Here is a 24,945-nt window from a genome sequence, read left to right as displayed (position 1 = left end):
TAGAAGCCATCCTCAGCCTGATGATGATGATGGGCTTGTGATTGCCCCTTTTTCCCTTTTCCACTCACTCCTTGCCAGCTCGGCAAAGTTGCAAAGTTCCTTTTTTCTCATTCGTTTTTGTTTTTGAGCTTCTTTTACCTGAACTTTAACACAGACCTGGACCTGCCTGCCTGCCTGTATCTACACTGCCTGCATTCACCTGCCTGTAAGCCTGCACTCTGCCTACACTGTTTGGGCTTGAGTCCTTTCCTGCCCTCCCTAAGTTGCGACACAGGCTGTGTTAAACATAGCATCCCATTTTTTCCCAACCAAAGCAGCTTGCCTATTGCATATGCCAAATGTGCCATCTGCATTATTATACTCTCTGAACTTTTGTGAAGCATTTGTGGGTCAAATTTTAGTTTGTCATTGGTGATGTTTTTGACCCAGCACCTTGACTGTGATGTGCATATACATTATTAATGTGACAACAAAGCCATAATTTATTCAGTTCTGTTTGTACGTGTTCACAGTTTTGGAGGCAAGGGATTTGGTGGACGAGTGCCAGGGGTCCTGTGACTCTTATATTAAGGTATGTACCATTGCACCGAATTATAAAAAAAACAAAGCAAAAGAGAGAGAAAAAAGCAAGCAGAGTGAAGATTGTGTGTACTTTTATATTGCTCTCCTCCTCAGATTGGCATGTTCCCAGACAGTGATTCCAGCGACAGACAGAAGACTCAGATGGTCCCTCAGTGTAGAAACCCCATCTTCTTACAAACATTTTATTTGTAAGCATTCAATCAGTCTCTACAACTGTTAAATTTCCCAGAGGTGTGGCATGCCATTTTAAGATAATTTTTTTAATCATAATTTGGTGTAGTTTCATTTTACACCCAGCTGTGTCGTTAGTGTGAGGCGGTTATGCTTAACTTGGATTTTATGTATCTTTCCTGATCCATGAATTCCACCAGATGTTATGTGTAGGAAAGATGATTGGATGTGACGAATATGTACATAAAAGCATGTCTACCTTTGCATTATGCATAAACCACTTTTGACTCTCAGCTGTGGGCTTTCCAACGGTCATTGATGCCAAACAAACATTTGTGCAATGATTCACTGGCTAGTCACAAATATATTCTTAAAAGTTTGAGACCAGTCGACTCATTTTCTTTTGTTTGTTTTCAGTGTTGTTAGTGAGGCGGACTTTCACAAGAGACTGCTCTTCACAGTGTGGAACTCTGACTCCACAACAAGGTACCTGCAGGGAATGTTGATGGTGTTGTGGTGATAGCAAAGACCTTTTTATTTTTTTTTTTCATTTAAACTCATATTTAAAATGTTCAAAGAAGCTGCAACACACTAGCAAGTGCATAGAAACAAAGCTTCCTTCTTGGGCAGTGAAACACCATTTTATAATTGGTGCTGCTGCATGCTTCTGGGTGTTTGTCTGTGTGTGTGTTTCTTTGTATGACTGATTCTGGATATGGCAAAGTGAACGTGTTACTCTCGCCTGCCTGCCTCACCAGACTTAAGCTGAAACAGGGTCATTGCTGGGGATGGAGGACATATGGTCGAATGAGTCACACATTTCTTGTGCTGTGTTGTTCTGAGAGGACGGATGATAAAAAGCATCGCTATGTGCTGGAAATACTGGAGAACATCACTTTTGACATGTTTTATTTGGTTTAAGGCTCTTTGCTAAGACACTGTGAACCCCTTTTTTTGTTTTCCATTGAATAAAAACAAAATATCACGTACAGCGTGTATTGGAAGGGACGTATACAGATGCACTGTATACAGGGACAGGCTTATGTAAGTAGTTGAATTAAGATCATGGAATGATTATAAAGATAAAGACCGTTTTGGGACAGTTTCTGGGACACAGATTAAAAGCGATTTACCCATCTTTGGTGAGCAATTAAGCTTCATTCACACCAAATGTCCGTTGGTAGGAGTTTGAAAAGACCAGTAAGAATAAATGCTTCTAACAGCAATACACCTTTGATAAACCAACATTCAGTATATGCCTATTTGTTTCAATTTTAGTTTGGTTTATTTATTATGCTGTTAAGATTCCAAATATTTAGCTTGCCCAAGAATTAGATTTATTTGAAGCAGTGGGCACTCTGCCCTTCTTTTGGCAATAGGTATAAATTCACTACAAGATTTAAGAAGTAGACTCTCAAATGCTCCTATTTTGTTTGTGCAAAGTGTCCCAGAACCAAGGGCTTTGCTCACTTACTTCAAATCCACACGGAGCCATTTCACACATAACCACTGATTCTCCAGATGCTCTCTCAAGCAACGACTATATTGTAGTCTTCTATGATAAACCAGGGCAGCATTTGTTCAGATCCAGCAATCTGTCTACAGTGATCTGACTGACTCCATCAACAGCTCTGTTGTGGAGTTGCTAAGGAAAAGACCTTGAGATCACAACCTGTTGAATGAGTCCACTCTTGTGCACCCATGGATGCTCATAGCATTCAAAGAAATATTTGGTTTAGACCCTGTGTTGAATAGAGAATTTTGTCTCCCTGCTACCTCTGAGAGCAAAGAGAGTGACAGGAAAGAAAAGTAGGAGAAAATGTGTGCATCTTGGAACTTCTGTGAACTCTGTCACAATATAAATAACCCCAAATGTCAGCTAGGAGATGGAGTGCCATGTCTGTTACAAAAACTAATTTAATGGTTAGTTGGAGACCAGATGCTGCTCGGATTTTGCTCTGACAAGATTTGAATGTAATGCCATTGAGGTGGCTGAAATTTTAAAAACACTGGGCTGTAGAAAGTGGCCACTAATACAAGATGTTGCACTAGTATGTATGCCTACAGAAACTGTAGCTCATGATCATCAATGTCTGAATAATAGGAGAAGGGTACCATTCAACCTGCAGCCAAGGTGGAAACACCACTACCAGCAACTGAGCCCAGCAGTCTCTGCAGGGGTGATCTTTACCCCCATACGTTTCTCAGAAGCAATTTTAAATCGAGTCCACCCGGAAATGTTAAGAAAATGTGCTTATTCAACTCTCCCCTCTGGTGTGCTGCTGTCAAGAAGTTGTAGGCAGCACAGTGCTTCTTCAGCAAATCCTCTTAAACACCACAGAACATTAGCCAAGGTGCTGCTGTAGCCAAACGTTGGGCATCCCTCACAGTGTTAATCAAAACAGATGCAAAGTATTGCTTATGAGATGAGTTTAGGGCCAAGGTTGATGATAAGAGCAGCACTAAATTTAGATGAACACCATATATCACAATGTAATTTTCTGTTTGTCCCCGGCCGCTCCTGCCAGCTTCACAGAATTGTTTATTCATAGCAACGGAAGGCTCAAGGCCTCAGAGTTTGAGCCGGGATTGACCATGCAGCTTTGAAGAGAAGACAAAACACTATTCACAGTATTGTTGCCGGCAAAGAATCCTTTGGATAAGCCATTGCCATCATGCATTATTTATTTTGTTGTTTTATTTATTTTGCACAGATAGTTTGACAGTTCAACAAAAAATAACTCAAAGGGGGACTGAACGGTGCTAGTGCAGCGTGTAAATGGACCATAGGCAGAAAACACAGGGTGCTTGAAATGTTTTGACAACTATTGGATGGTTTGAATTCTACTGTCTCAGGTGATCCTCTGACTTTTTATCTAGCACCAGCATTTAGCCATCTAGCAGCATAAAGTACATTAGAAAGTACAGTATGCTGCAGCTAAATGTTCATCTCTGTTTGTTTGCAGAATTTTACACGGGTTGGCTATATATAGATATAGAAATCTCTCCTTGGGCTGGTTCCCTCTTATCTATGTACTTACATGTATAAAAAAACAAAATCAATATGGCCTGCACTCTCACAATATTCTACACATGTTGGTACCCAAGGCTAGAGCAGAACTAGGCGAAAAAAGCTTTTAAATACGCTGCTCCTCGTTCCTGGAATAATGTACAGAAGGACATGGAGTTTACGGAGCTGATTACTGTGCAGGAGTTTCAGTCCGTTTTAAAGGAGTGAGAAAATAGCACGCTTGGTCAGTGTGACTGCTTCTAAATTTTTTACTGAAACTGTACCTGTTTAGGCATTACAACTGCTTTTTTTGTGTGTACGTGTGTTGCATTTTAAGTTGATATTGTGCTCATTTCTTTGTAGTGAAGGTTGTGACTGAGTAAAATGTTTCAACAATAATTAGATGGATATTTAGTACATGCATTCATATCCCTCTCAGGATGAATTGCATTTACTTTGGCAATCCCTTTACTATTAATCCAGTGCCATGATCAGGTCAAATTTTAGCTTATCCAGTTGTTTGGTTTATGACCAAATATCTGCGCAACTACTGATATTCCCATCACCCTCAGCTGTACTTGGTGTTGAGCGCTAATAATCAAATGTTAGCACAATATCATGTCAATATATGAATATATGAAAATGCTCAAGATTGTACCTGCTTAAAGTCAAGATGAAATGAAAAATGCCCTTTTAACCCCTTTTAGATCTCTTTGCCGGGTGTATTCTATTTCATCAATCATGTTTTTCTCCTGTAAAACACAATAATATCGTGACATCCACACATTAATAAATCTGCAACCTTTAGCTGTAAAGAGCTACGTTTATGTTAGCTAGCTAGCTAGCAGCAGTATGGTACCTCAGCGTAAAATAAATAATAAAATAAAATACTGTGATAACCAGCCTGCTAATTAGAAATTATTCACGTTTAGGAAAGTAGTGTCAGTGACAGCTTCAGATTATATGCTAGGCATTTTATTGTGGACTACTTCAGCAACTAACGTTACATGGTGCATACGACTGGTGGATACTATCCCTATGTGAAACCGTCAGGAAGTGCGCCAGGCTTTGAAATCAACTGTTGAGTGGCCAAACAGTGGCATTATAACTCCTGAGTCTGTCATGTGATGCCACTGGGCCTTAAATGACTTTTTCCCATAGGCTTACATTGTGATAGAGATGTCTGTAAATCAGTGGATAATTGTATTTGAACATCACTACCCCTGCTAAATGACTTGTTAAATTATCAGGATTTGATCCATTTGGTCCGATAAAATTTGGAAAAGCTGCAAATTAAATCATTTTATCTCCATCGGCTCGGCTGGTGGAAGTCTCTTGTGTGATTGTTCTGTGGACCCAATGATGCAGAATCAGTGCTGATCATCTGGATAATCTTACATCCCGGAAGTCGAGCTTTTTTGGCCTCACTCTATCCAGGTCTCTTTATACGTCCATGCTCTGTGTGATGTGCCCACTTTTCAACGATCGAATCCAATTCCTCCCATGTTATGCCATGCCTGTTTATCCTGTTCCACTCAGAAATTTGTCATGATTCTGAAGCAAGATACTCTTGAGATGCCATTTCCTCTTTCTTTTAACATTATTTTAACACTGCCACTGAAAACCTTTGCATACTGACATAAACATTTAGTTGAAAGCATCACATTGCTGAAGTACAGCCTCACAGAAGCACTAGCTGCAATTTCTGGTAGAACAGACCGCAACACGACATTCTGTCAATGCAGCTGAGCTCTTTCGGTCACTGGCTCATTCTGCTGGAGCCAAGAAACATTTCAGGTGTTCATTTGTGCTGACGGCCAGTTTGCCCTCGAAACAGAATCAGCAGCTGCATTAGTCCTGTCCAGCTGGGAGGTTGTCGAGAACTGTTTCTCTCATCTCCGCATAATTAAACACCCCCTCCCCCCACTACCACACACAGACTCCCATAACTCTGATAATATATTTGTCTGATGTCAGTGCGTTGACACATTCTTCAAAATTATTTCCCAAGTAGGCCTATCATATTTTTTTTACTGCTTTAAACTTTGTTTTATTAGCGTTTTGTTTATCTTCATTATGTTTTTACTTTACCTCTAATGACACAGATTTCACCCAAGGGATCAACCTTGTCCTGTCGTCTTTGTAATAAATAAGTCTCTACGGTAATGTGGGACACGATTAAGTCTGACAAAATGTGACACCAGGATGAAAAACACTATAAAAACATCACATTGATTTGTTTGTATTTGTAGTTAGGTCTGTGGGGTTTAACGCTTTTGGAGGATGAAAAACACATTTCAGATGTCAGACCTGAGTTAGATGACACATCGGCTTTACTTAGGGGTATTAATTGATTTTTATCCTCCTTATTTATTCTCTCTCTCTCTCTCTCTCTGTCTCGCTCTCTGTATCAACAGGATGAGTGCGCTGCTGGGTTGCATGAGCTTTGGTGTGCGCTCGCTTATGGATCCAGACAAGGTACGTTTAAACACAGAAAGAGAGACACAAAGACATTCTGTAAACAGTGTACATAGCTCCCCTTGTAAGTTTCACTTGTGTGTGTGTGTGTGTGTGTGTGTGTGTGTGTGTGTCTGTCCATTAGACCATGAATCCAAGAGTTTAGTCCAGGGTGAATGAATTCCTGTGACCTCGATAGTTGAGAGGAAACCCAGTTTGAGTCACTCTCTCCACTGAAATGTCACGGGTCACACACATGCATTCCTTATTTAAGTCTCACTGAATCTCATATCTCTTTTTATTGAATTACAGTTAGATTTTTTTGTCCAAAATGTAGCTTATTGATCAGATAATGATGCAAATCTTTTACCAAGTTAAAGGGAGTCTTTTCACAAAGGCAGTGTATTATGTGGCAAAAATATGAACAAAAAGTGCATCTTAATAGAAAATGTTATCTTGGGAGACTTTTGATATCAGTGGTGCTGCGACGACAACAAGACCCGCTTTGTTGTTTTCTATCACAAGACAACAAAGCCCAAAGTCTATTCCTTTTGTCAGCCTGTGTACGAGCTGTCAAAAACACAGCACGTCCTGTTCTCATCACACATACTGTACGTCAGTGTTGCACAAGTTCACACTTCACAAGAGCTAGCTCAAGGGTTAGATCACGCAGATTAAAATGAACTACTTCTTGTTAATAGGTAACAATTTAAGTTTTGAACCACTGTAAGTTCACACTCCCCAAAAAAGAAGTAGTTTATGTTCATTTCTTCCATTAATCTTTGCAGAAAAGCTGCTTCCAGCAGTTCTTTTGCCTTCTCCTACTCATCCATCTCCAGCCACCAGTCATTGCCACTGCCCACTTACCAAACTAAATGGATCACTGTATATTATTATAGACAGAATCACAGACAGAGATTACTTTTAGAAGCCAAGAAAAAAAATGTGTGTATTTGTTTAACCACTTAAAGGTTCAGTATGTGAAATTTAGGGGATTTATTGGCAAAAATTATGTATGAAATAATTGAGACATTTGTGTCTATATAGGGAGCTACTCCTCATCCACATGTTGCACCGCCATGATCTACATTAGCCCAGAACACACAAACCAAACACTGGCTCTTGATACATTTTTTAACGTGAAACTGCTGTATTCAGTGTGTTAACTAGTTTAAATCCGTTTAAATCTGTTTATTTCGGAGAGGATGAGACCTCTGTGGATAATTTGGCTCTGAGTAAAAACCGACTGAACAATGAACACTGAAAAAATTCTAACTGGGAGTTCATGCTTGGGACACAGGAGAAGATTCAGCTGGTTGCAATCTACAGTCCTCACTGCTAGATGCCACTAAATCCCATTCTTTCCTGGATCAGAAATAAGGTGAGCACACATTAAGCTATCAGAGAAAAAGGTGGGCACGCATTAGCAGCTGCTTGGCCAGTAGCCTGTCTGCGACAAGCTGAACGGTGTCATAGAAACACAGATTTGTGAACGTGAAATTGTTTTTTTCAGTGTTTTACTGGTTTTAATCACCTGGTCCATTTTTTTGAAGAGAAAGAGACTGCTGGGGAGAATTCGTCTCCTGGTTGAAACCTCCTGAACAATGAACACTTGAGAAATTGTAACCGAGAGTTTATGCTTGGCAGATTTGAGAAGTTTCAGCTGGTTGCAACCTGAGGTCCTCATTACTAGATGCCACTAAATCCTGCACACTGTTCCTTCAAACAATGTATCATGCAAAGGTGACAAAAAGAATTGCAGAGAAGGTATACTGTAGATGCCATTGAAATTTTATTTAGCTGACATGAACCAAATTGTGCAGCACTTTGAGAAAAACATAAAATATAAAATTCATATGCTTCCAAGTGAGCTGGTACAGGCTCTGCCACTGCCTTTGTTACAATTGCTATAGCTGAAAGACCTGTTATGATCTCAGCTCTGCAGAGAACACGACTTAGAGAAAGCAATAATGGGAAGACCAGGACATGGAGGCTGTTGGCTTGGTCTTACCCTTGGCGTCCGTCAGTGTGGAATCAGGATGTTGGACTAAGGGGTTGGGCACTGGGCTTGTTAAATATTGACTGCAAGGGTGATTTCTTGAGATCATCATTCACTTGCAGATATATTTCCCAAGACTGGACGGACGCTCCATCTTGATGTGTCATTTCAAATGTTGTCGATGTGTCTGATATTCAGACTTGTTTTCTTTTCACACCTCGTGGGCACAGGTTGCATTTAAATATGAAATTTTTTCAGAGTCTGTACTGATTTGTTCATAAAAATCCTTCAAATGTCCATCTGAACCGGCATGCTAGGTGTTGTAAACCCTCAGGTGTTGTAAAATGAGCGTTATTATCTGTTGCAAGAGTAAAAGATGACACTCAAGTTTATAGGTTGCAAACTATCTATTCAGTTCACCGTTCTCTTTCTCTGCGTTTAATCTGGCCTCTGTGCCTGACTAGCTGGTGTAGAAGACTGACACCATACAGACTGAAGACCATACTGAAAACTGAATATAAATATTCTTGCTGAGATGAAGCATTTAAGATTCAGACACTTTTTACTGATATTTGCCAGGCAATGTGGAGAGGACAACTACTGGAAAACACACAAAGGGTAAAACCAGTTCATCCCACACGCCTACATCATAATTTAGAAGAACACCGGCGCTTCTTCCTTCTTCCCGAACTGTCCCAGGTGATAGCAGATAAATGTGAGGTCCGAGAGTTCAGCTTTGCTCCTTGGCTTAGAATAGGTTCGCCTCCACTGTACAGTTTGTCCCCATAACTGCTTTTCTTAGCTCTTTTCACTGTTTAATTATTCAACTCTTAATTTATCCAACTGTTTTCCCTCCAACTGCCTTTGCATGTGTGCATAGTTTCTCCCTGCAGTGTTCCACAAACTCACATTTAAAAAGGAAAGTCCACGTTTTAGTGGTTAGTGCAGTAACCAAATGTTTTTTATGTAATGCCTCAGCACTTAATCATTTAAGTATGTCATTACGTCATTTAGCATGCATTTGTGTGTGTTTTCAAGGCCACGTATTGGATTTAGAAAAGGCAGGAAACTTGTATGCTCATTATGGTCACTCACAGCCCAGTTGAGAAAACCTCTCCAATTGTCTGTTTCTGTACTTGAAGGATCAGTTATTGCACTCATCAGCCCTTTACCAATAAAATATTCTGCCCCAGTGAACCCTACAATTAGGGCTTTTTGTGAAGTAGAAAATGTAAGTGTCTGGTGATGTAGTGGTTTATAGTGCATTATATTCTGGGGTTTAAATCACTGCGGAAAAAGAACCAATCTACAGTAAAAGTGCAGTAAAAATCTCTTAGATCTTGTAAAGGGAAAAAAAATCAAACAAACTCTGCTTCTTGTGTTAAAAATAATCCATATTTGCTTTTAATTTTAACTGTTTGACCTGAGCTTTTCTTGTTGTTTTTCTCTCTCTGAGGCTGGCTGAGAAGTGACATAAAACTCTTAATTTGGTGTTTAGAAATAAAAAACGGAAAACAAAACGAACACAGCTGCAAACTGCTCTCTTTAACTTACCACAGTAAGTGTTTTTTGTAGTTTCAATTAATGTCCACATCAGTGAGGGAAAACAAACAACGGGGAGAATTTGTGTTTCAGTTAGGCTTATGACTTCCTTCCTCTAACATTTATTCCAATGAATATTTAATTGGCTTAATATGCTAATGAGGGAGATTTAGATTTGAGTCACATGGAGTTATATCTCTTCACCACCCCACCACATCCATTATTCTTTTCTATTTTTTTTTCAAATTCTGCCCTTTGTTCAAACCTGTCCCCAGCTCTTTTCCTCCTCTGTACTCTTGATTTATTTTAGAAGCATTTGGAGCTTATGACTGTTAGCTGTTATTTTTGTTACCTGCTTTGCTTGCCTGTCACATCTTGTCATTTGTTTGCACCCTTTTGCCACTTTGTGCTTTTTTTATTTCTCTCCCATCCCCTGCTTTCTCTTTTCATCTCTCTCATCTGTCTCCCTCCTGACTAACGGCTCTCTTCGCCTCACTCTTTGCCCCCTTTGTCACATGTGCAGGATAATATTGAACGATGGCATAAATCCATCCCTGACTTTCAGGACATATGCCCTCCCCTCCCCCATCTTCTTTACAAGTCCCCTGCCCGTCCTCCCCCTCTTGTCCCACAGCCCGCAGAAATCTGTCCACTCAGATAAGATGCTTTTAAAACGGAGATTATTGTCACTGTTCATGGCATCACATTATTTAGTACAAAAGAGGAGGCTGGCAGCATGTGTGCGCGTACGCGTGTGTGAGTGTGTGTGTGTGCTGTAAAAGACGTGTGACACAGTAAAATAACGGCGGAGCTTACAACAGTGTTGTCATGTCCCTGTTTGCAAGACTGTGCCCACATCATCAGGATTACAAATCAGACCCCCCTCTGCTGCTGCCTGCATGACTTTATGTAACACACGTACAGTAGTTGCAAACACGTAATACACATGTGCACGCGCTCACACACACACACACACACACACACACACACATACACACACACACACACACACAGACATACACATACCATCTGGCTCACAGGGCAGAAGTGCAGAAGTGGGGGCATCAGCTGCTGGAATAAGCTAAAGCATTGTGAGTGGTGAGTGACTGCGTGTGTGTGTGTGTGTGTTCAGTGTTTGCAGCCCTGGAGGAGCAAGCAAATTGAGTCTGTGTGTGTGTGTGTGTGTGTGTGTGTTTGTTTGTGTGTTTCTGTACAACATGTTTATGCTCTCACGTAGAGAATTCATGTTAAATTTAGTTCTCATTAAGTTGAATCCCGAAGCTTAAAGTCGGGCATACACATGCAGGCGCTCGACACACACACACAGTCATTCTTTGTGTGTGTGCTGTAGGAAGTTCAGGGATGGTACTACCTACTTGGGGAAGAGCTGGGGCGGAAGAAGCATCTTAAAGTGCCCACACAACACATCTACCACTCCTCTGGTAAGTTGAATTAATCATCAATCATTATAAATCAGCTTGGAACACTGATTTAAAATTGAAATGTGTCTGCTGCAATGAATATGGAAATATGTGAAGTATCAAAAGTTGCTTGGTCAGATCGTTAGGCCTGTTTGCTTGTTGCTTCTCTCTGTAAGCCATATTTACTTTAGCCAGAGTTCTTCATTTAATAGTGATGTATTAAGCTCAATTTAGATGTGTTTACATTCCCTCAACAAAGGTATTGAATTGTATTTTCACAAGTGGTGAAAATAAAAGTTACAAATTACATATAGCAGCATGCAAAAGAATGCACTAAAAGGTAAAAGGACACATAGATCAAAATAGTAGTCTAAAGGCCAATCAGCATTGTGTGAAGGTCAAACAAATCTTAGAACACAAGTCAACTTAACTACTGTACATGCCCAAACATATTTTCAGGTTTGTGTGTTCCAGGCTCGACGCTCTAAGTCTGTGTCAGTCTTTGGGTCGGGAGGTGGGGCGGCGGTGGAAGTGAGGGATTAAGAGAGGGAAAGAGAGAGGGATTGGGAGAGCGATTGAGGGAAAGACAGAGAGTGTGAGGGAGGGAGGGGTCTGGTCGAAACCCTGACGCGTCACAGTTGCCAGTGAGAGAGAAAGAGAGAGACAGAGCTCACCCATACCGCTCGCTGCTGGAGTGGATCTCCCCTCACACACAGACACACACCCACCCAACTCACACACACACACATACACACGCACCCTCACACACACACTGACACACTTGTTTGGACATCTAGTTTTTTTTCTTCTCTCCACCTTCGAGTGCTCCTTCTCTTCCTACTTATGTTTGCTCTCACTCGTAGTTTCACGTTGGTGGTGGTGGTGTGTGTGTGTTGGAGTTATGCTACCCTGTGCCAGCCATAAGGGGAGCCTAGACTAGGTGAGTACTATGTTTGTGTTTTCATACTTGACTGTGCTCACCACACATGAGTATATTTTGGAAGTTGCATGTTGCTGTGCGAGGAAGCAAATTTGCAACGTGAAGTGGTTTGTTTTGTTTTGACGATGCTGTGTGAGTATGCAACTCATTTTGCACTCCTTCCCCCTTCATCATTTCATCTTTCTTTTTTCCTCTTTATTGTTTGTTTCTATTCCCTCATGCTCCTCTGTCTTTGTATCCTCCTTCTGTGTGCTGTTATTGTTGCCGACATTACTTTTCATCTGTCTTTGTTACTCTGTGTGTGTGCTGCTAATCTGTCAATTTTCAGCATTTTTGTTTTTGCCGAGTTAAATTGGTCACAATTGCTTATCTATGGAAGACCCCTTAAGGAGCTTAGCTTACCCATTCAGTAGATTACTTGCAGTACGAGCCTGTGTTTTTGTACACAAATATGCGCAAACCTTTTGCATCAGCACACAGTGACATACTCCTACATACTCTTTTTCCAACCCTCCTGATCCATCCACCTTCCCCATTCCCCAGTACCATCGACCTCCCTTTGCTTATTCACATAGTTCCCTTCTGGGTTATCAGGATGACGATGATATCATGAGACGTGAGCTAACCCATCCCAATTTACACTGCTTGGCTGAACTAGGCTAATCTGCCTCATGCAACTTTAAAATTAGTTTTATGCTTCATGGATGGAAATGGGACAGGGGTATCACATTGGACACAAGACTCAGCCAGCAGGAAACCATTACAAGGCTCGCATGAGGGGATCCTGACTTATACTCGAGGGTTACATGGGCAAGTAGTTCTTTTAGCTGTGGGCTGACAGGTTCAAAGGTGTTTTACTGTAACAGTGGGCTGAGAAATAAAGGAAGTTTTAATTTCCTTTATTTCATAGGATGTCATGGCAAAGAAAAAGGCATGCTTGGCTGTTTTAATGGATGTAGAATGTTTTCATCTTTCCCAGTGGAAACACTGCCCCACTACTGTCTCATCTGATCCATGTGTGTGTGTTTATGTGTGTGTGAGAGAGTGGGGGATGCATACTCATGCATGCACTTGTGTGTTGCCAGCTGGCAGAATGTAGGCCATGAAGGCACTGCTGCACCATGACGTGCACTAACATGGAAATGACCAAAACCCCATTCATTACAGTACCGCTCTGTGTGTGTCCATCCTCTTTCTCTTTTTCCGTCTCTCTCTTTCTCTTTCTCCATGTCTCCCTATGTCGGTCAGTTCATTTATATTTTGTGCTTCTCTCTCACACTGATTATCCATGTGTTTGTGAATATCCTTGAGCCTTCTCCCTGCCTTGTCCATTTCACACCTCTCCCTCTTAACTGTATTTTTATTTTCATTCACCCCCCTCTCTTCAGACATTTTCTCGGACATCACTGTTTCATAGTCACTCAGGCATCTTTGTCATTTGTCTGTTAGTCCTCACTCCATCTCTTATGTAACCAAACACTGTGGCAGAATGCAAAAAAGCTCTTACTAAACAAACAGTTTGATGTAGCACTAACCACCAGCCTATCAAAGTTCCTGTATTGCATATAGTATATCATTAAGTGAAATTCTGCAGTTGCAGGAGTGAGTAGGAGCAAACTGGGAGCTTGGCAGGCTCGTCATGTTCTTGTAATGCTTTGGATTCAAAGCTAATTTATTATTTTCGCTGCTTGTCATCATGCCTCTCCCCTAACTCTCTCCAAATTAAGAAAATTAAAACTACTGTGAATTTATTGTTTTAGATGAGTGAGTTAAAGGTTGAGTTTAGGCTTTTGTCAGTCATTATTTTGTAACTAGAAATGTTAAAGTTCTAAAGTTTTTCTCCCTAAAAAGTACCACAATCTATGTATGTTCTTGTTGCCAGTAAGCAAAACATTTGGTGGAATATCCTATTCTGGTGACTAAGACTTTGCATAGCGTCCATGTCAAAGAAATATTTGTGCTGAGGAGGTGCTGCCCAATAGGAGCTGTAGTTGGTTGTGTGTTTGTTGATCAGTTTGTTTGTGTACTCTGTTTTTGTGCAGCATCGAGGGGAACTGTGGTATGCACTGATTAGGCAGAACCTCAGAGCCCTGGGCAAAGGAGGTGCAGCCTGCACTCTTTCACCAGGCAGGCAGCATAATAGATGTTGCACAAGGCTGAGACGGCTGAATCTAATCAAATGGACCACAAAATGATCACCAATAATATGTAACAGATGCAGAATATACAAATAAGATTTTATTTGTCCTTTGTACATGCTGTAAGATAATTACATTATATTCACAGTTTATCAAGTTTGTCATGAGAAAACGTTACCCAAGTGTTAAAGGGACAGTTCACTCCAAAATCAAAAATACATCAGCCATAGAGATGTCTGTCTTCTCTTAAATATAATGACACAAGATGGCACTCAGTCTGTGGTGCTTAAGTACATTTAAAAAACAGCAATGTCTCTTTCCAGAAATCATGACTCGGTTACTCAAGATAATCCACAGACCTTGCTGTGAGCAGTGTCATGTGGGAACTATTTTCTCTTTACCAAACAATACTTGCCAACTATATTACCGCATAGAAAGAAGCATGCTCATGACAACACGAGATGTAGGGTTTAGTGGTGTCCTCTTTGGCTGAGCTGTAACATGAACTAGCAGCAACAGTGGCAGTAGATGCGCGCTACTTTCTGCATTGTGATGCAGTTGGCAGATGCTGTTCGGTAGTAAGAAAATAGGTCTTACGTGAAACTGCTTAAAGTTTGTGGATTATCTTGAGTGACCAGGTCATGCTTTCTAGAAAGAGACATTGCTCTTGAGTTTTTTAAATGTATTTTTTGGTTCTTTGGGCACCATCTCAATGGCCGATATCTCCAACTTACAACAAAATTATCTTAGATTGATAAATAGCACTACAGGTAACAGAAAAAAAAATGTATTTTTGATTTTTGGGTGAATTGTCCCTTTAAATTTAAGCAACTAAATAGTGAAGAATAAGGTTTAGAATTAGGTAGATAAATATGCTGTAGTGGAAAATTAAACGCTTTTGGTTAGCCCCAAATTTGTTTCCAATTAAATGAGATACAATTCAGCAGAAAGAGCATTACTCACAGTCAACAATTACCTTGTCAGTGAGTTCACCTCCAGTCAGTGGAGTTAAAAATAACAAAAAAAATTCCTGTCTCCGCACTTACTTTCCACCTTCCAAAAACAGCTACAGTATCTGTTTATAGCCAGTCTTTATGTAATTTGGAACAGTAGAATTTACATATAAAGGGTGCCTGTATATTTGCATTGTAAAGCAGGATTTCCTTTTCAAGTAATTTTGATAAACCAGGCTGAAGTCACAACTGTTACAGTATCTTATTTGACCAATAAATGTCAGTTAATGTCAACAGCTAAATTGCTATAATCCTATAAAGCCATACTCGCTTTGAAAGAAAGTCTAATTTTACAAGCAAACATCATCTGTTGAAACAAGTCTTTTACCGGTCTGCTAGATTAATCCATGTTAATGTGCACAGACTCTCACCAGAGGTGCACTATTTGGATCAGTGTGTCTGACTAAGCCCTCACTCAGAGATCTGTGCCAGTTCAGAGCCAGGACACTGCCAGGCCAAACACCCTGGGGGCAGAATAATGTTGGACAGCGAAGCTGGCAGCGCATCTGCAAATGATGTAGCATCATCCTGACCTAATGGTTGGCTTGGGACATTCAGTATTTACAAAAACAGTCTGAAAGAAATTTGAATGTGCAAATAATAACAGGCCAGTCTGAAATGCAAGACATCTGCAGACCATATAACGGGTACATTTACAGGAAAATATTCTTCTGAAACAAAAGCTAGAGAATACAAATTAATCACATATGCAGAGCACAAAGAGAGAATTGAACTCTCTTAATACTCTGTGGCTCAGACAGACTTTTCCTCAAGCTTTCAGACTCTCTGCTTCCACAACAAAAACTATTCGCTAAGCGCTGACAGCTAATTACAATGTAAGTCCACAATAAAAGGCTGCCATCTTAACTTTGCTTAACATGAGTTGACAGGCTGTGCATGAGTGGCAGCAAAGCAACATTTCAGAGATAAGGAGTGACAGGGCAATTAGTGTTGATTTTCAGGACATATTTTTGTATTATGCAGTGATAGAAGCCTCTTTTAAGCTACAGTAATATTGTTCACAGCTCTTTAAATGTTCTTCCTCTAGTAATACTAATAATACAGGACACATGGATGTTTTGATTAGGGATGTGTATGAGTACTTGATTTGGATGCCAGTATTCTTTCAACATATAGACTACTCACTTTTTTTTGCTTTATAAAAAGTACAAAACAACATATATAACAGTCCAAAGACATGCAGATTGGGGACTAGGTTAATTGGTAACTCTAAATTGTCCGTAGGTGTGAATGTGAGTGTGAATGGTTGTTTGTCTCTATGTGTCAGCCCTGCGATAGTCTGGCAACCTGTCTCGCCCGATGTAGCTGGGATAGGCTCCAGACCCCCCGCGACCCTCAAGAGGATGAAGCGGTTAGAAGATGAATGAATGAATGAATGAATAAATATATATATATATATATATATATATATATACAGTACAGGCCAAAAGTTTGGACACACCTTCTCATTCAATGTGTTTTCTTTATTTTCATGACTATTTACATTGTAGATTCTCACTGAAGGCATCAAAACTATGAATGAACACTTAACAAAAAAAGGTGAAATAACTGAAAACATGTTTTATATTCTAGTTTCTTCAAAATAGCCACCCTTTGCTCTGATTACTGCTTTGCACACTCTTGGCATTCTCTCCATGAGCTTCAAGAGGTAGTCACCTGAAATGGTTTCCACTTCACAGGTGTGCCTTATCAGGGTAATTAGTGGAATTTCTTGCTTTATCAATGGGGTTGGGACCATCAGTTGTGTTGTGCAGAAGTCAGGTTAATACACAGCCGACAGCCCTATTGGACAACTGTTAAAATTCATATTATGGCAAGAACCAATCAGCTAACTAAAGAAAAACAAGTGGCCATCATTACTTTAAGAAATGAAGGTCAGTCAGTCCGGAAAATTGCAAAAACTTTAAATGTGTCCCCAAGTGGAGTCGCAAAACCATCAAGCGCTACAACGAAACTGGCACACATGAGGACCGACCCAGGAAAGGAAGACCAAGAGTCACCTCTGCTTCTGAGGATAAGTTCATCCGAGTCACCAGCCTCAGAAATCGCAAGTTAACAGCAGCTCAGATCAGAGACCAGATGAATGCCACACAGAGTTCTAGCAGCAGACCCATCTCTAGAACAACTGTTAAGAGGAGACTGCGAATCAGGCCTTCATGGTCAAATAGCTGCTAGGAAACCACTGCTAAGGAGAGGCAACAAGCAGAAGAGATTTGTTTGGGCCAAGAAACACAAGGAATGGACATTAGACCAGTGGAAATCTGTGCTTTGGTCTGATGAGTCCAAATTTGAGATCTTTGGTTCCAACCGCCGTGTCTTTGTGAGACGAGAAAAGGTGAACGGATGGATTCCACATGCCTGGTTCCCACTGTGAAGCATGGAGGAGGAGGTGTGATGGTGTGGGGTGTTTTGCTGGTGACACTGTTGGGGATTTATTCAAAATTGAAGGCACACTGAACCAGCATGGCTACCACAGCATCCTGCAGCGACATGCCATCCCATCCGGTTTATGCTTAGTTGGACGTATCATTTATTTTTCAACAGGACAATGACCCCAAACACACCTCCAGGCTGTGTAAGGGCTATTTGACCAAGAAGGAGAGTGATGGAGTGCTGGCAGATGACCTGGCCTCCACAGTCACCGGACCTGAACCCAATCGAGATGGTTTGGGGTGAGCTGGACCGCAGAGTGAAGGCAAAGGGGCCAACAAGTGCTAAACACCTCTGGGAACTCCTTCAAGACTGTTGGAAAACCATTTCAGGTGACTACCTCTTGAAGCTCATGGAGAGAATGCCAAGAGTGTGCAAAGCAGTAATCAGAGCAAAGGGTGGCTATTTTGAAGAAACTAGAATATAAAACATGTTTTCAGTTATTTCACCTTTTTTTTGTTAAGTACATAACTCCACGTGTTCATTCATAGTTTTGATGCCTTCAGTGAGAATCTACAATGTAAATAGTCATGAAAATAAAGAAAACGCATTGAATGAGAAGGTGTGTCCAAACTTTTGGCCTGTACTGTATATATATATATATATATATATATATATATATATATATGTATAAAATACAAACATAAATTGAACCTGTTATGTTAAAAATTTACATTTTTTGGATGTGACGCAGTGATGTAACTGCTATCTATTATCTGCACAGATCCATAAAGCAAAAATTGTATATTTATGCAGCCAGAGATAATTTTCAATCTGAAGTGCAAGCTATGTAATGTTAAACTTGTGTATCATAACTAATCTCTAGTCCATACAGCACAAATGGTAAGATAACCCCAATCTTTGTCTGCATTTTCGCTTAGGTGTACATTGTAGACCCTATTCTTATGCCAGGTACACACTACACAATATCAGCCAGTTTATAGCCCAACGCAACGTCATACGGTGTCTGCTCGGATTGTGAACAACAATGTTTTACCTAGTGTGATGTGTCATAGTGGAAAACAGCCGACGCCATTTTCTGGGACGTCTCACGGCATCCTGACAGAAAGTCTAGAATGTTTGATTTTCTTTTTGTGGTTCAGGACTTCTATCATAGCCATCACTTTGACCAATAGGAACACTGAGCGATTTGCTGCTGTGGACCACTGTATGACAACAACACCCCAGCCTTTTGTTACTTTCTCGAGGGACATTAGCACACAGAGTACAAAGGGAAAAATGACGGCATGAAACAGCAGAGGCTCTTCAGCACCCTAATGAATACTGCTATTAGGCTCAAGCTAGCAAAGAATGCTATTTCTTCATAATGGAGGATATAAAGGAATAAAATTCACAAATAGTGGTGGAGCTTTTACTTACCACAACTGCAGAGTGAGCCAGCTTCATTTGAAACAAACTTTGTGAACAGGCCGTCATTTATTATTCCCTCTGTATTTTAATCTGTTCCCGTTTGCCTTGATAAAGTTAATGCATTGTGCTGTCATTTCAAACTCAACACTTCCTGTACCTATTTAAAATTCAAAGCCCATCATAATTTCGGTTGAGAGAATCCCTTCATTTTCTAAACAGACTTTTATTATGAAACTTTTGCACGTAATTGTTGTGGAGGATTCAGTAACTAAGGTTCAAATGTGGCTCCTGACATATCATGGTGCTTTTTATGTGGCTACAGTAACATTTTGGCTGGGACATGAACCGCCAAAATGACTGAAATAATAGTAGTAATAATAAAAATAGAATAACCTGTTGACATCACACGTTGTGAAAGATGACCAGGGATAATTGGTTGTGGACAATCGTGTAGTCTGTCATACCTTTCGCCCAAGTCCCGGCACGTTTTTACGACTCCACAATCGCCTAATCTGACATAGTGACTGTCGAAACAGACAAAAATGTTGTGTAGTGTGAACCTGGCATTACTCAGTTTTGTTTTCTTTGTGCAAGTTCTCAAGTACTCTGTAATTGAGTTTATCCAGCACTGATACAGTATCAGGAAAAGCCACCAGTACTGCCTAAAATGCTAGAGCAGGTGTTGGCAAGTATGCAAGTCTACTCACCAATCTGATACCACATACTTTATTTATAAAATGGCAGTTTTTTTATGGAATTAAAATTTTCTTTGCTGCTCTGAAACAGTAGCCTACACGGCAAATTGTGGTATGTAGCCACTGTCGGTCTTAAAAAGGTGAAGAAGAATGGATTTCACATAGTGCTGTTAGCAAAATGTCAGCAATTTGGTCATTTCTATGGTGTTCATTCTCCATATGTATTTGTTCATGTTTTACAAAGTGTATGGTATTGCCCATTTGTGCACAGGCAGGGCCTCTGTGTATTTTTTTCAAGCCAGTGTTTGAGAAACTCTCTTAGCTCTGCTTTTTTGGCTTGCGCAGTGTGTCAGTGGAGACAGCTGACCCACAGTGACATGTACGTGTGTGTGTTTCTGACCATGGCTAATGCATTTTCCCTCCAACGAGCTTACGATGTGGGTCAGATGGTCTGTATATGCGTGAAAGCAAAAATAGCAGAACACCCATTGGGCTCGTGCTTAAAGTATGTCATCTGCATCGTACGCACACTTGTTTCACTTTTCATAATAGATGAGTATGGACCAGACATACTGTACACTCACACGTTAACGCTGCCAGGCCTTTGCAGATGGCGAGCCTTTAAATCAGCAGATTAAAATGTACACTATGTGATTAACTTATATGAAAGGGGATGGACATGGACATAGAGGGGCGGGGGATGTTCATATATTGTGAAGTTGCTCTGGTAAATACTGGTGGTGAATGTGTGTGTGTGTGTGTGTGTGTGTGTGTGTGTGTGTGTGATCGTGTGAGACAACGTGTTGGTGAGTATATGTCTGACATGCCATGCATCTGATGCTCTGTGGGTAGCATTGACCCCCAGGCATATATCCACTTGATCTGAAGTGAAGCATTTGACCCAACAGCTTACACTCTCAGCTCTGTGCTGCTGTGTTGCACTTTTTCTCCTTTGACATTGTCAGTGATGTGAACTTGACATCTTCTTTTCCTGTCACAGAAATGGACTCACCATGATAAAACATTATTTTTAGTTTTGGAAAAGATAGTACATTTTTATGGATGAAAATCGCGGCCGTGGTCAGTTCATTTAAGCTGTGTGCTAAATGTGTATTCAAATTGAATCATAGTTATCGCTAAAATGTTTTCCCTTTTCACTTGTTCTGGCTATTTAGACCTCTGCTCAGGTTAAAGTTAAGTGGAGCTATCTGGGAGGTCACCAGAGTTCATGAATCAATAACAATAACACTGAACACTGACATATTGACGTGTCACAGCAGGCGTCAGTAATATGCTGGGTGTCAATTTGTGTCCTATACTTACAGTTGCTATTTTAGGCCCGTTTCTACTGAAGAAGTTCCTGGTACTATTTGGGGGGCAGGAACTACTACAGGAACATCCTCATCCTCGGCCCTCTCAACCGCCGTGTCTCCACTGAGAGAGCGGAGTAGGAGGAAGTGAATTGCTAGCTCAATCATGTTGTAACTAAGATATCTGCTGGAAAAAATATTTTTTTCACGGACCGTTTATTGAGTTATTACAGACACCGCTAACAGCTAACGGTTAGCCCAGCTAATCTACGATAACCATGTTGTTATTTACAAAACGTCACATCCCGCCTTGAGTATATCCAATCAGTACCTAGTAATCCCCAAGCCCCAGCCAGGAGTTTCTTGGGGCAGTTCTGAGTACCTACTCCGAGGCAGGGACTTGTTTAGCCCCTGTAAAAGTTCCGGAACTCTGTCCTTTGGGGGTGGTTCCTGCGGTAGAGACACGCACCAACGGCCCTGGCCCCGTAAAATTACCCCGAAGTTCCTGTGGTGGAAACGGCCTTTTGAGTACATGAGTGTATTTACACTGACAGATAAGCCAAAATGCACTAGTAACTGGATGATGCACTCATATGATCAAAAAGTAAAGTGTGGAACGCAGGACATTTCTCAGCCTCAGTGGTCACCATCTGTAGTGGAAGGAGAGAGACACCAAATTTGTGAAAATAGCGTTATTCTGGTGAACAGGCAAACAAGCCAGAAGATATTTTGGCGGGGTACAGTCAGGGTCAGATGTTGGCTGTAGTGCTCCATTCGGTTGCAATTTGCCATTGAAATGAAAAAAACAAAGCAACAGTCAAATGTTTTGCATTGTCATTTCTGGTAGGTGCGCAATAGCCTTGTTAAATTTGAGACACTACCTTGTCGAAATTAGCACACTATGCAAGTACAGTAAGTACATAGTGCACTACATAAAAGTGTATTGACAGAAGTATCCAAATTGAGACACAGCACTAGAGTTAGCGATGGCTGAATTTTATTTAGCTGCTTTAGTTTCAGGGTTCTGGTGGCTCATTTTCAGAATGTCATGGCCTGCTGAGACTCTTGAATGGAACTGAGCCATTGTTAATGCTAACACTGCTGTAAAAGAATCTTATGACAGACGTGTATATGTAAGGGATAATGTACAGCTTCTCTTTGGGGGCCTGCATCACTGTGTCTGGGCTCATTTAGAACTGCATCCATAGTAATGTTCCGTTATTTATAGCAGCGGTCTGCTGTTCAGATATAATGGATCAGTAGTAGCAGACCAATCAGAAACAAATATTCAACAAAGCAGTGTAATAAATACATATAGAATTGGCAGAACCAAACTAATAGGAAGGTTAATCTAACAGTCTTGGACCTCATCTGAGGACTATATGAATGTGGTCAAACATCATGGGTGTGTTAAGTAATTTAAATGGGTGATTATACTTTGCACAGTATGCCTTTAAGTGAAGAGAGAACCCAGATAACTGAGACCAGCACAAACAACCTATTTGCCAGAATAAATGTTGGCTTTGTATGTTTCTGCATTCTGCACAGATATTTAGCATTTCTATGTTATTATGTAGCAGATATGTTGAAACTTAAGTTTCTTTATGTTTCAACAATGCTGTGGTTAATGTGTGGGTTAGAAAAAAAGATCATGTTTTTGCTTCTAACACCTGCTTTAGGTGGCACAGTGATGGCTGGAAATACAGCAATGGCTCCCTAAAAAACAATCGGTGTTGTTTGTTCATCTGAAACAGTGGTCTGCAGCTTGGCAGCTGTCTTGCACACCTGTCACACCATCCACCATCTCCTCTGTCTCTGATGACAAAGTCAGCCCATATATATGTAATCAGAACTGTAATAAATATGATACGTATGAAAAATACAACTATTGTAGGAATGCACAATGCCAGCATTTTCTCCTGGCGACTGGGCAGGCACAAAAAGCTGGAATCTGAGACTCATGCAGAAAAAGGTCAGACTCACCTTATCAGACTTTTTGTAAAGTACCGTCAGTCTCACAGGAGCTGCATATTCAACAAGAAAAGATGTAACAGCATAGAAATCCACTGTGGTGTGAAATCTTAATGGCCCTGAGCTCATACAGTGGTGTTTTCAGATACTGTGGCTGACTAGACCTGATAATAATGCCCAGCTGACCACCATTAGTCCATTAAGAAACCAAAGTGGCCCCTCTGTAGTTGACAGAAATGGATATATATCAGTGTGTTGCTTTGAATGCTCAATACATGCAGGAAATGTTTGAGTGATCACAGGTAGTGACCTGAACAAAAAGGTGGTTGCAGACTGCAGGGACATCTCTACCACTAGAGGGGCGAATTGGAGAGGGAGATGCACTAGCCAGTCTCAGACAACCACAGAGAAGGCTGCCTCCTCTGCAATCCAAACTCTTTGCATCACACGCATGAATCTCTGCAGACTACAAAGCTCCAAATAGCAAAGTCTTTAATCTCCAGTGGGCGGACACTTCCATGTGTTAGGGTCAGAGGCAATGAACCTAGACGGCTCAAAGTCGTCATGGACACAAAGTAAATTAGAATCAATTTCCTGATGGGCAGACATGTTCAGCCCGCAGAAGGTAGGCGGAACTAAGTGGGCACGACTGGAGGGAGGGCGACTGCCAATAAGGGGCGCGCTCATGTGGAAAACGAGCCTGTTCCCATCCTGCCCATTTCAAGCATCGCTGTTCTTCAGATATATCCTCATCATGTGTCACAGCACATGCTGACAGTTCTGCGTAGGATGATGCATCATTCTCACGCAAAGAACATCAGTACTAAGAAATATGTTGGATCTTATTTTGTCATACTTGAGGGCACACTTGACTTGTAAGTTTTTAATATAGTGTCAAGTTCAGAAAAATTGAATGGATAGTATATGTAATTAATAAGTTGTTTAAGTTTCAGTATTTTTTAGTATCATGGCCCCTTTCACCTCTGAAGGTTGGTAAAAAGTTGGCTCCTTCTTTTTCTCACAGTTGCATTGTACTCCAGCATTTTAAATGAATTTGGTAGGGTTACAGTTTAAATAGCCACCCCCCTCTTTCGTTGTACTATGCCATTCTCTTTAAAAACATGAGGTCAGGCCCGATTAATCCTGCTACTCAGTGACTACTTGGCTGTCTTGTACAAAGAGGCGTGTGCACAAAAGATAATAAACCAGCAACTGCTTTTTGCTTGCCATCCTAAATTTTTATTACCTCACATTTAGCTGACAGTGTGTAAAACACTTAAAGACATGAAAATGACATTAAAGGGGTACTTTGTCGATTATCAGCCAGCTTTGTAACGTAACAGTGTGGGTAATATGTCTAAATGAACTATGTTAAACTACCCTCCATGGCAGTGCCCAGATTTCCCTGCTCATCTCTCAGCTCAAATTATTCGCTGGCTCTAGGGCTGTTCCATGGCTGCAGATTGTACTTCCACATTAGGACACTAAAAGTATAGAGGCATATTGTGAGAGAGCTGCCACAGTCTCTCTCTCTTAAATGCAGACCAAACTTTGATCCAACTTTAAAACAAGGCAGTGCTGATCTAATATAAACGTATAAACGGAGATGATCTGTTACTGCATCGCCTATATTTTGCCTAAAATCTCTTCAGGAACATATTTTATCTGACAGTCTATTGTTATACAAAAGCACTTGTTACCAGACAGCCACCATATTGTTTCTGGATGGGAAACTTGTATTATGTCATCCACTAGTGGGTGCTTTCATTGGTCTGATGAGGCGCAGTGCATTCTGGTAGTGATGGGTTTTCTACCTCTTAAGTAAAAGCAAATGCCAGAGCCCTTTTTCTCTGTTTTCTATCATCATGTAGCAC

General features: G+C 40.7%; 1 protein-coding gene across 1 annotated transcript in view; it reads left to right on the top strand.

Moving 5' to 3' along the window:
* Positions 1 to 24,945, top strand: part of rgs3a (regulator of G protein signaling 3a) — a 194,823-nt gene that overhangs the window by 21,031 nt on the left and 148,847 nt on the right. Inside the window, exons 5-9 of the mRNA XM_049604582.1 lie at positions 513 to 571; positions 676 to 770; positions 1,171 to 1,239; positions 6,181 to 6,241; positions 11,113 to 11,203. Coding sequence (XP_049460539.1) covers positions 513 to 571; positions 676 to 770; positions 1,171 to 1,239; positions 6,181 to 6,241; positions 11,113 to 11,203 — 375 coding nt within the window. The remainder of the gene's footprint in view (positions 1 to 512; positions 572 to 675; positions 771 to 1,170; positions 1,240 to 6,180; positions 6,242 to 11,112; positions 11,204 to 24,945) is intronic.

This window comes from Epinephelus fuscoguttatus, linkage group LG18 (genome assembly GCF_011397635.1).
Source record: "Epinephelus fuscoguttatus linkage group LG18, E.fuscoguttatus.final_Chr_v1".
Classification (NCBI taxonomy): Eukaryota; Metazoa; Chordata; class Actinopteri; order Perciformes; family Serranidae; genus Epinephelus; species Epinephelus fuscoguttatus.
Note: the sequence above shows the minus strand (reverse complement) of the source record. Positions and strands in the feature narration are given on the sequence as shown.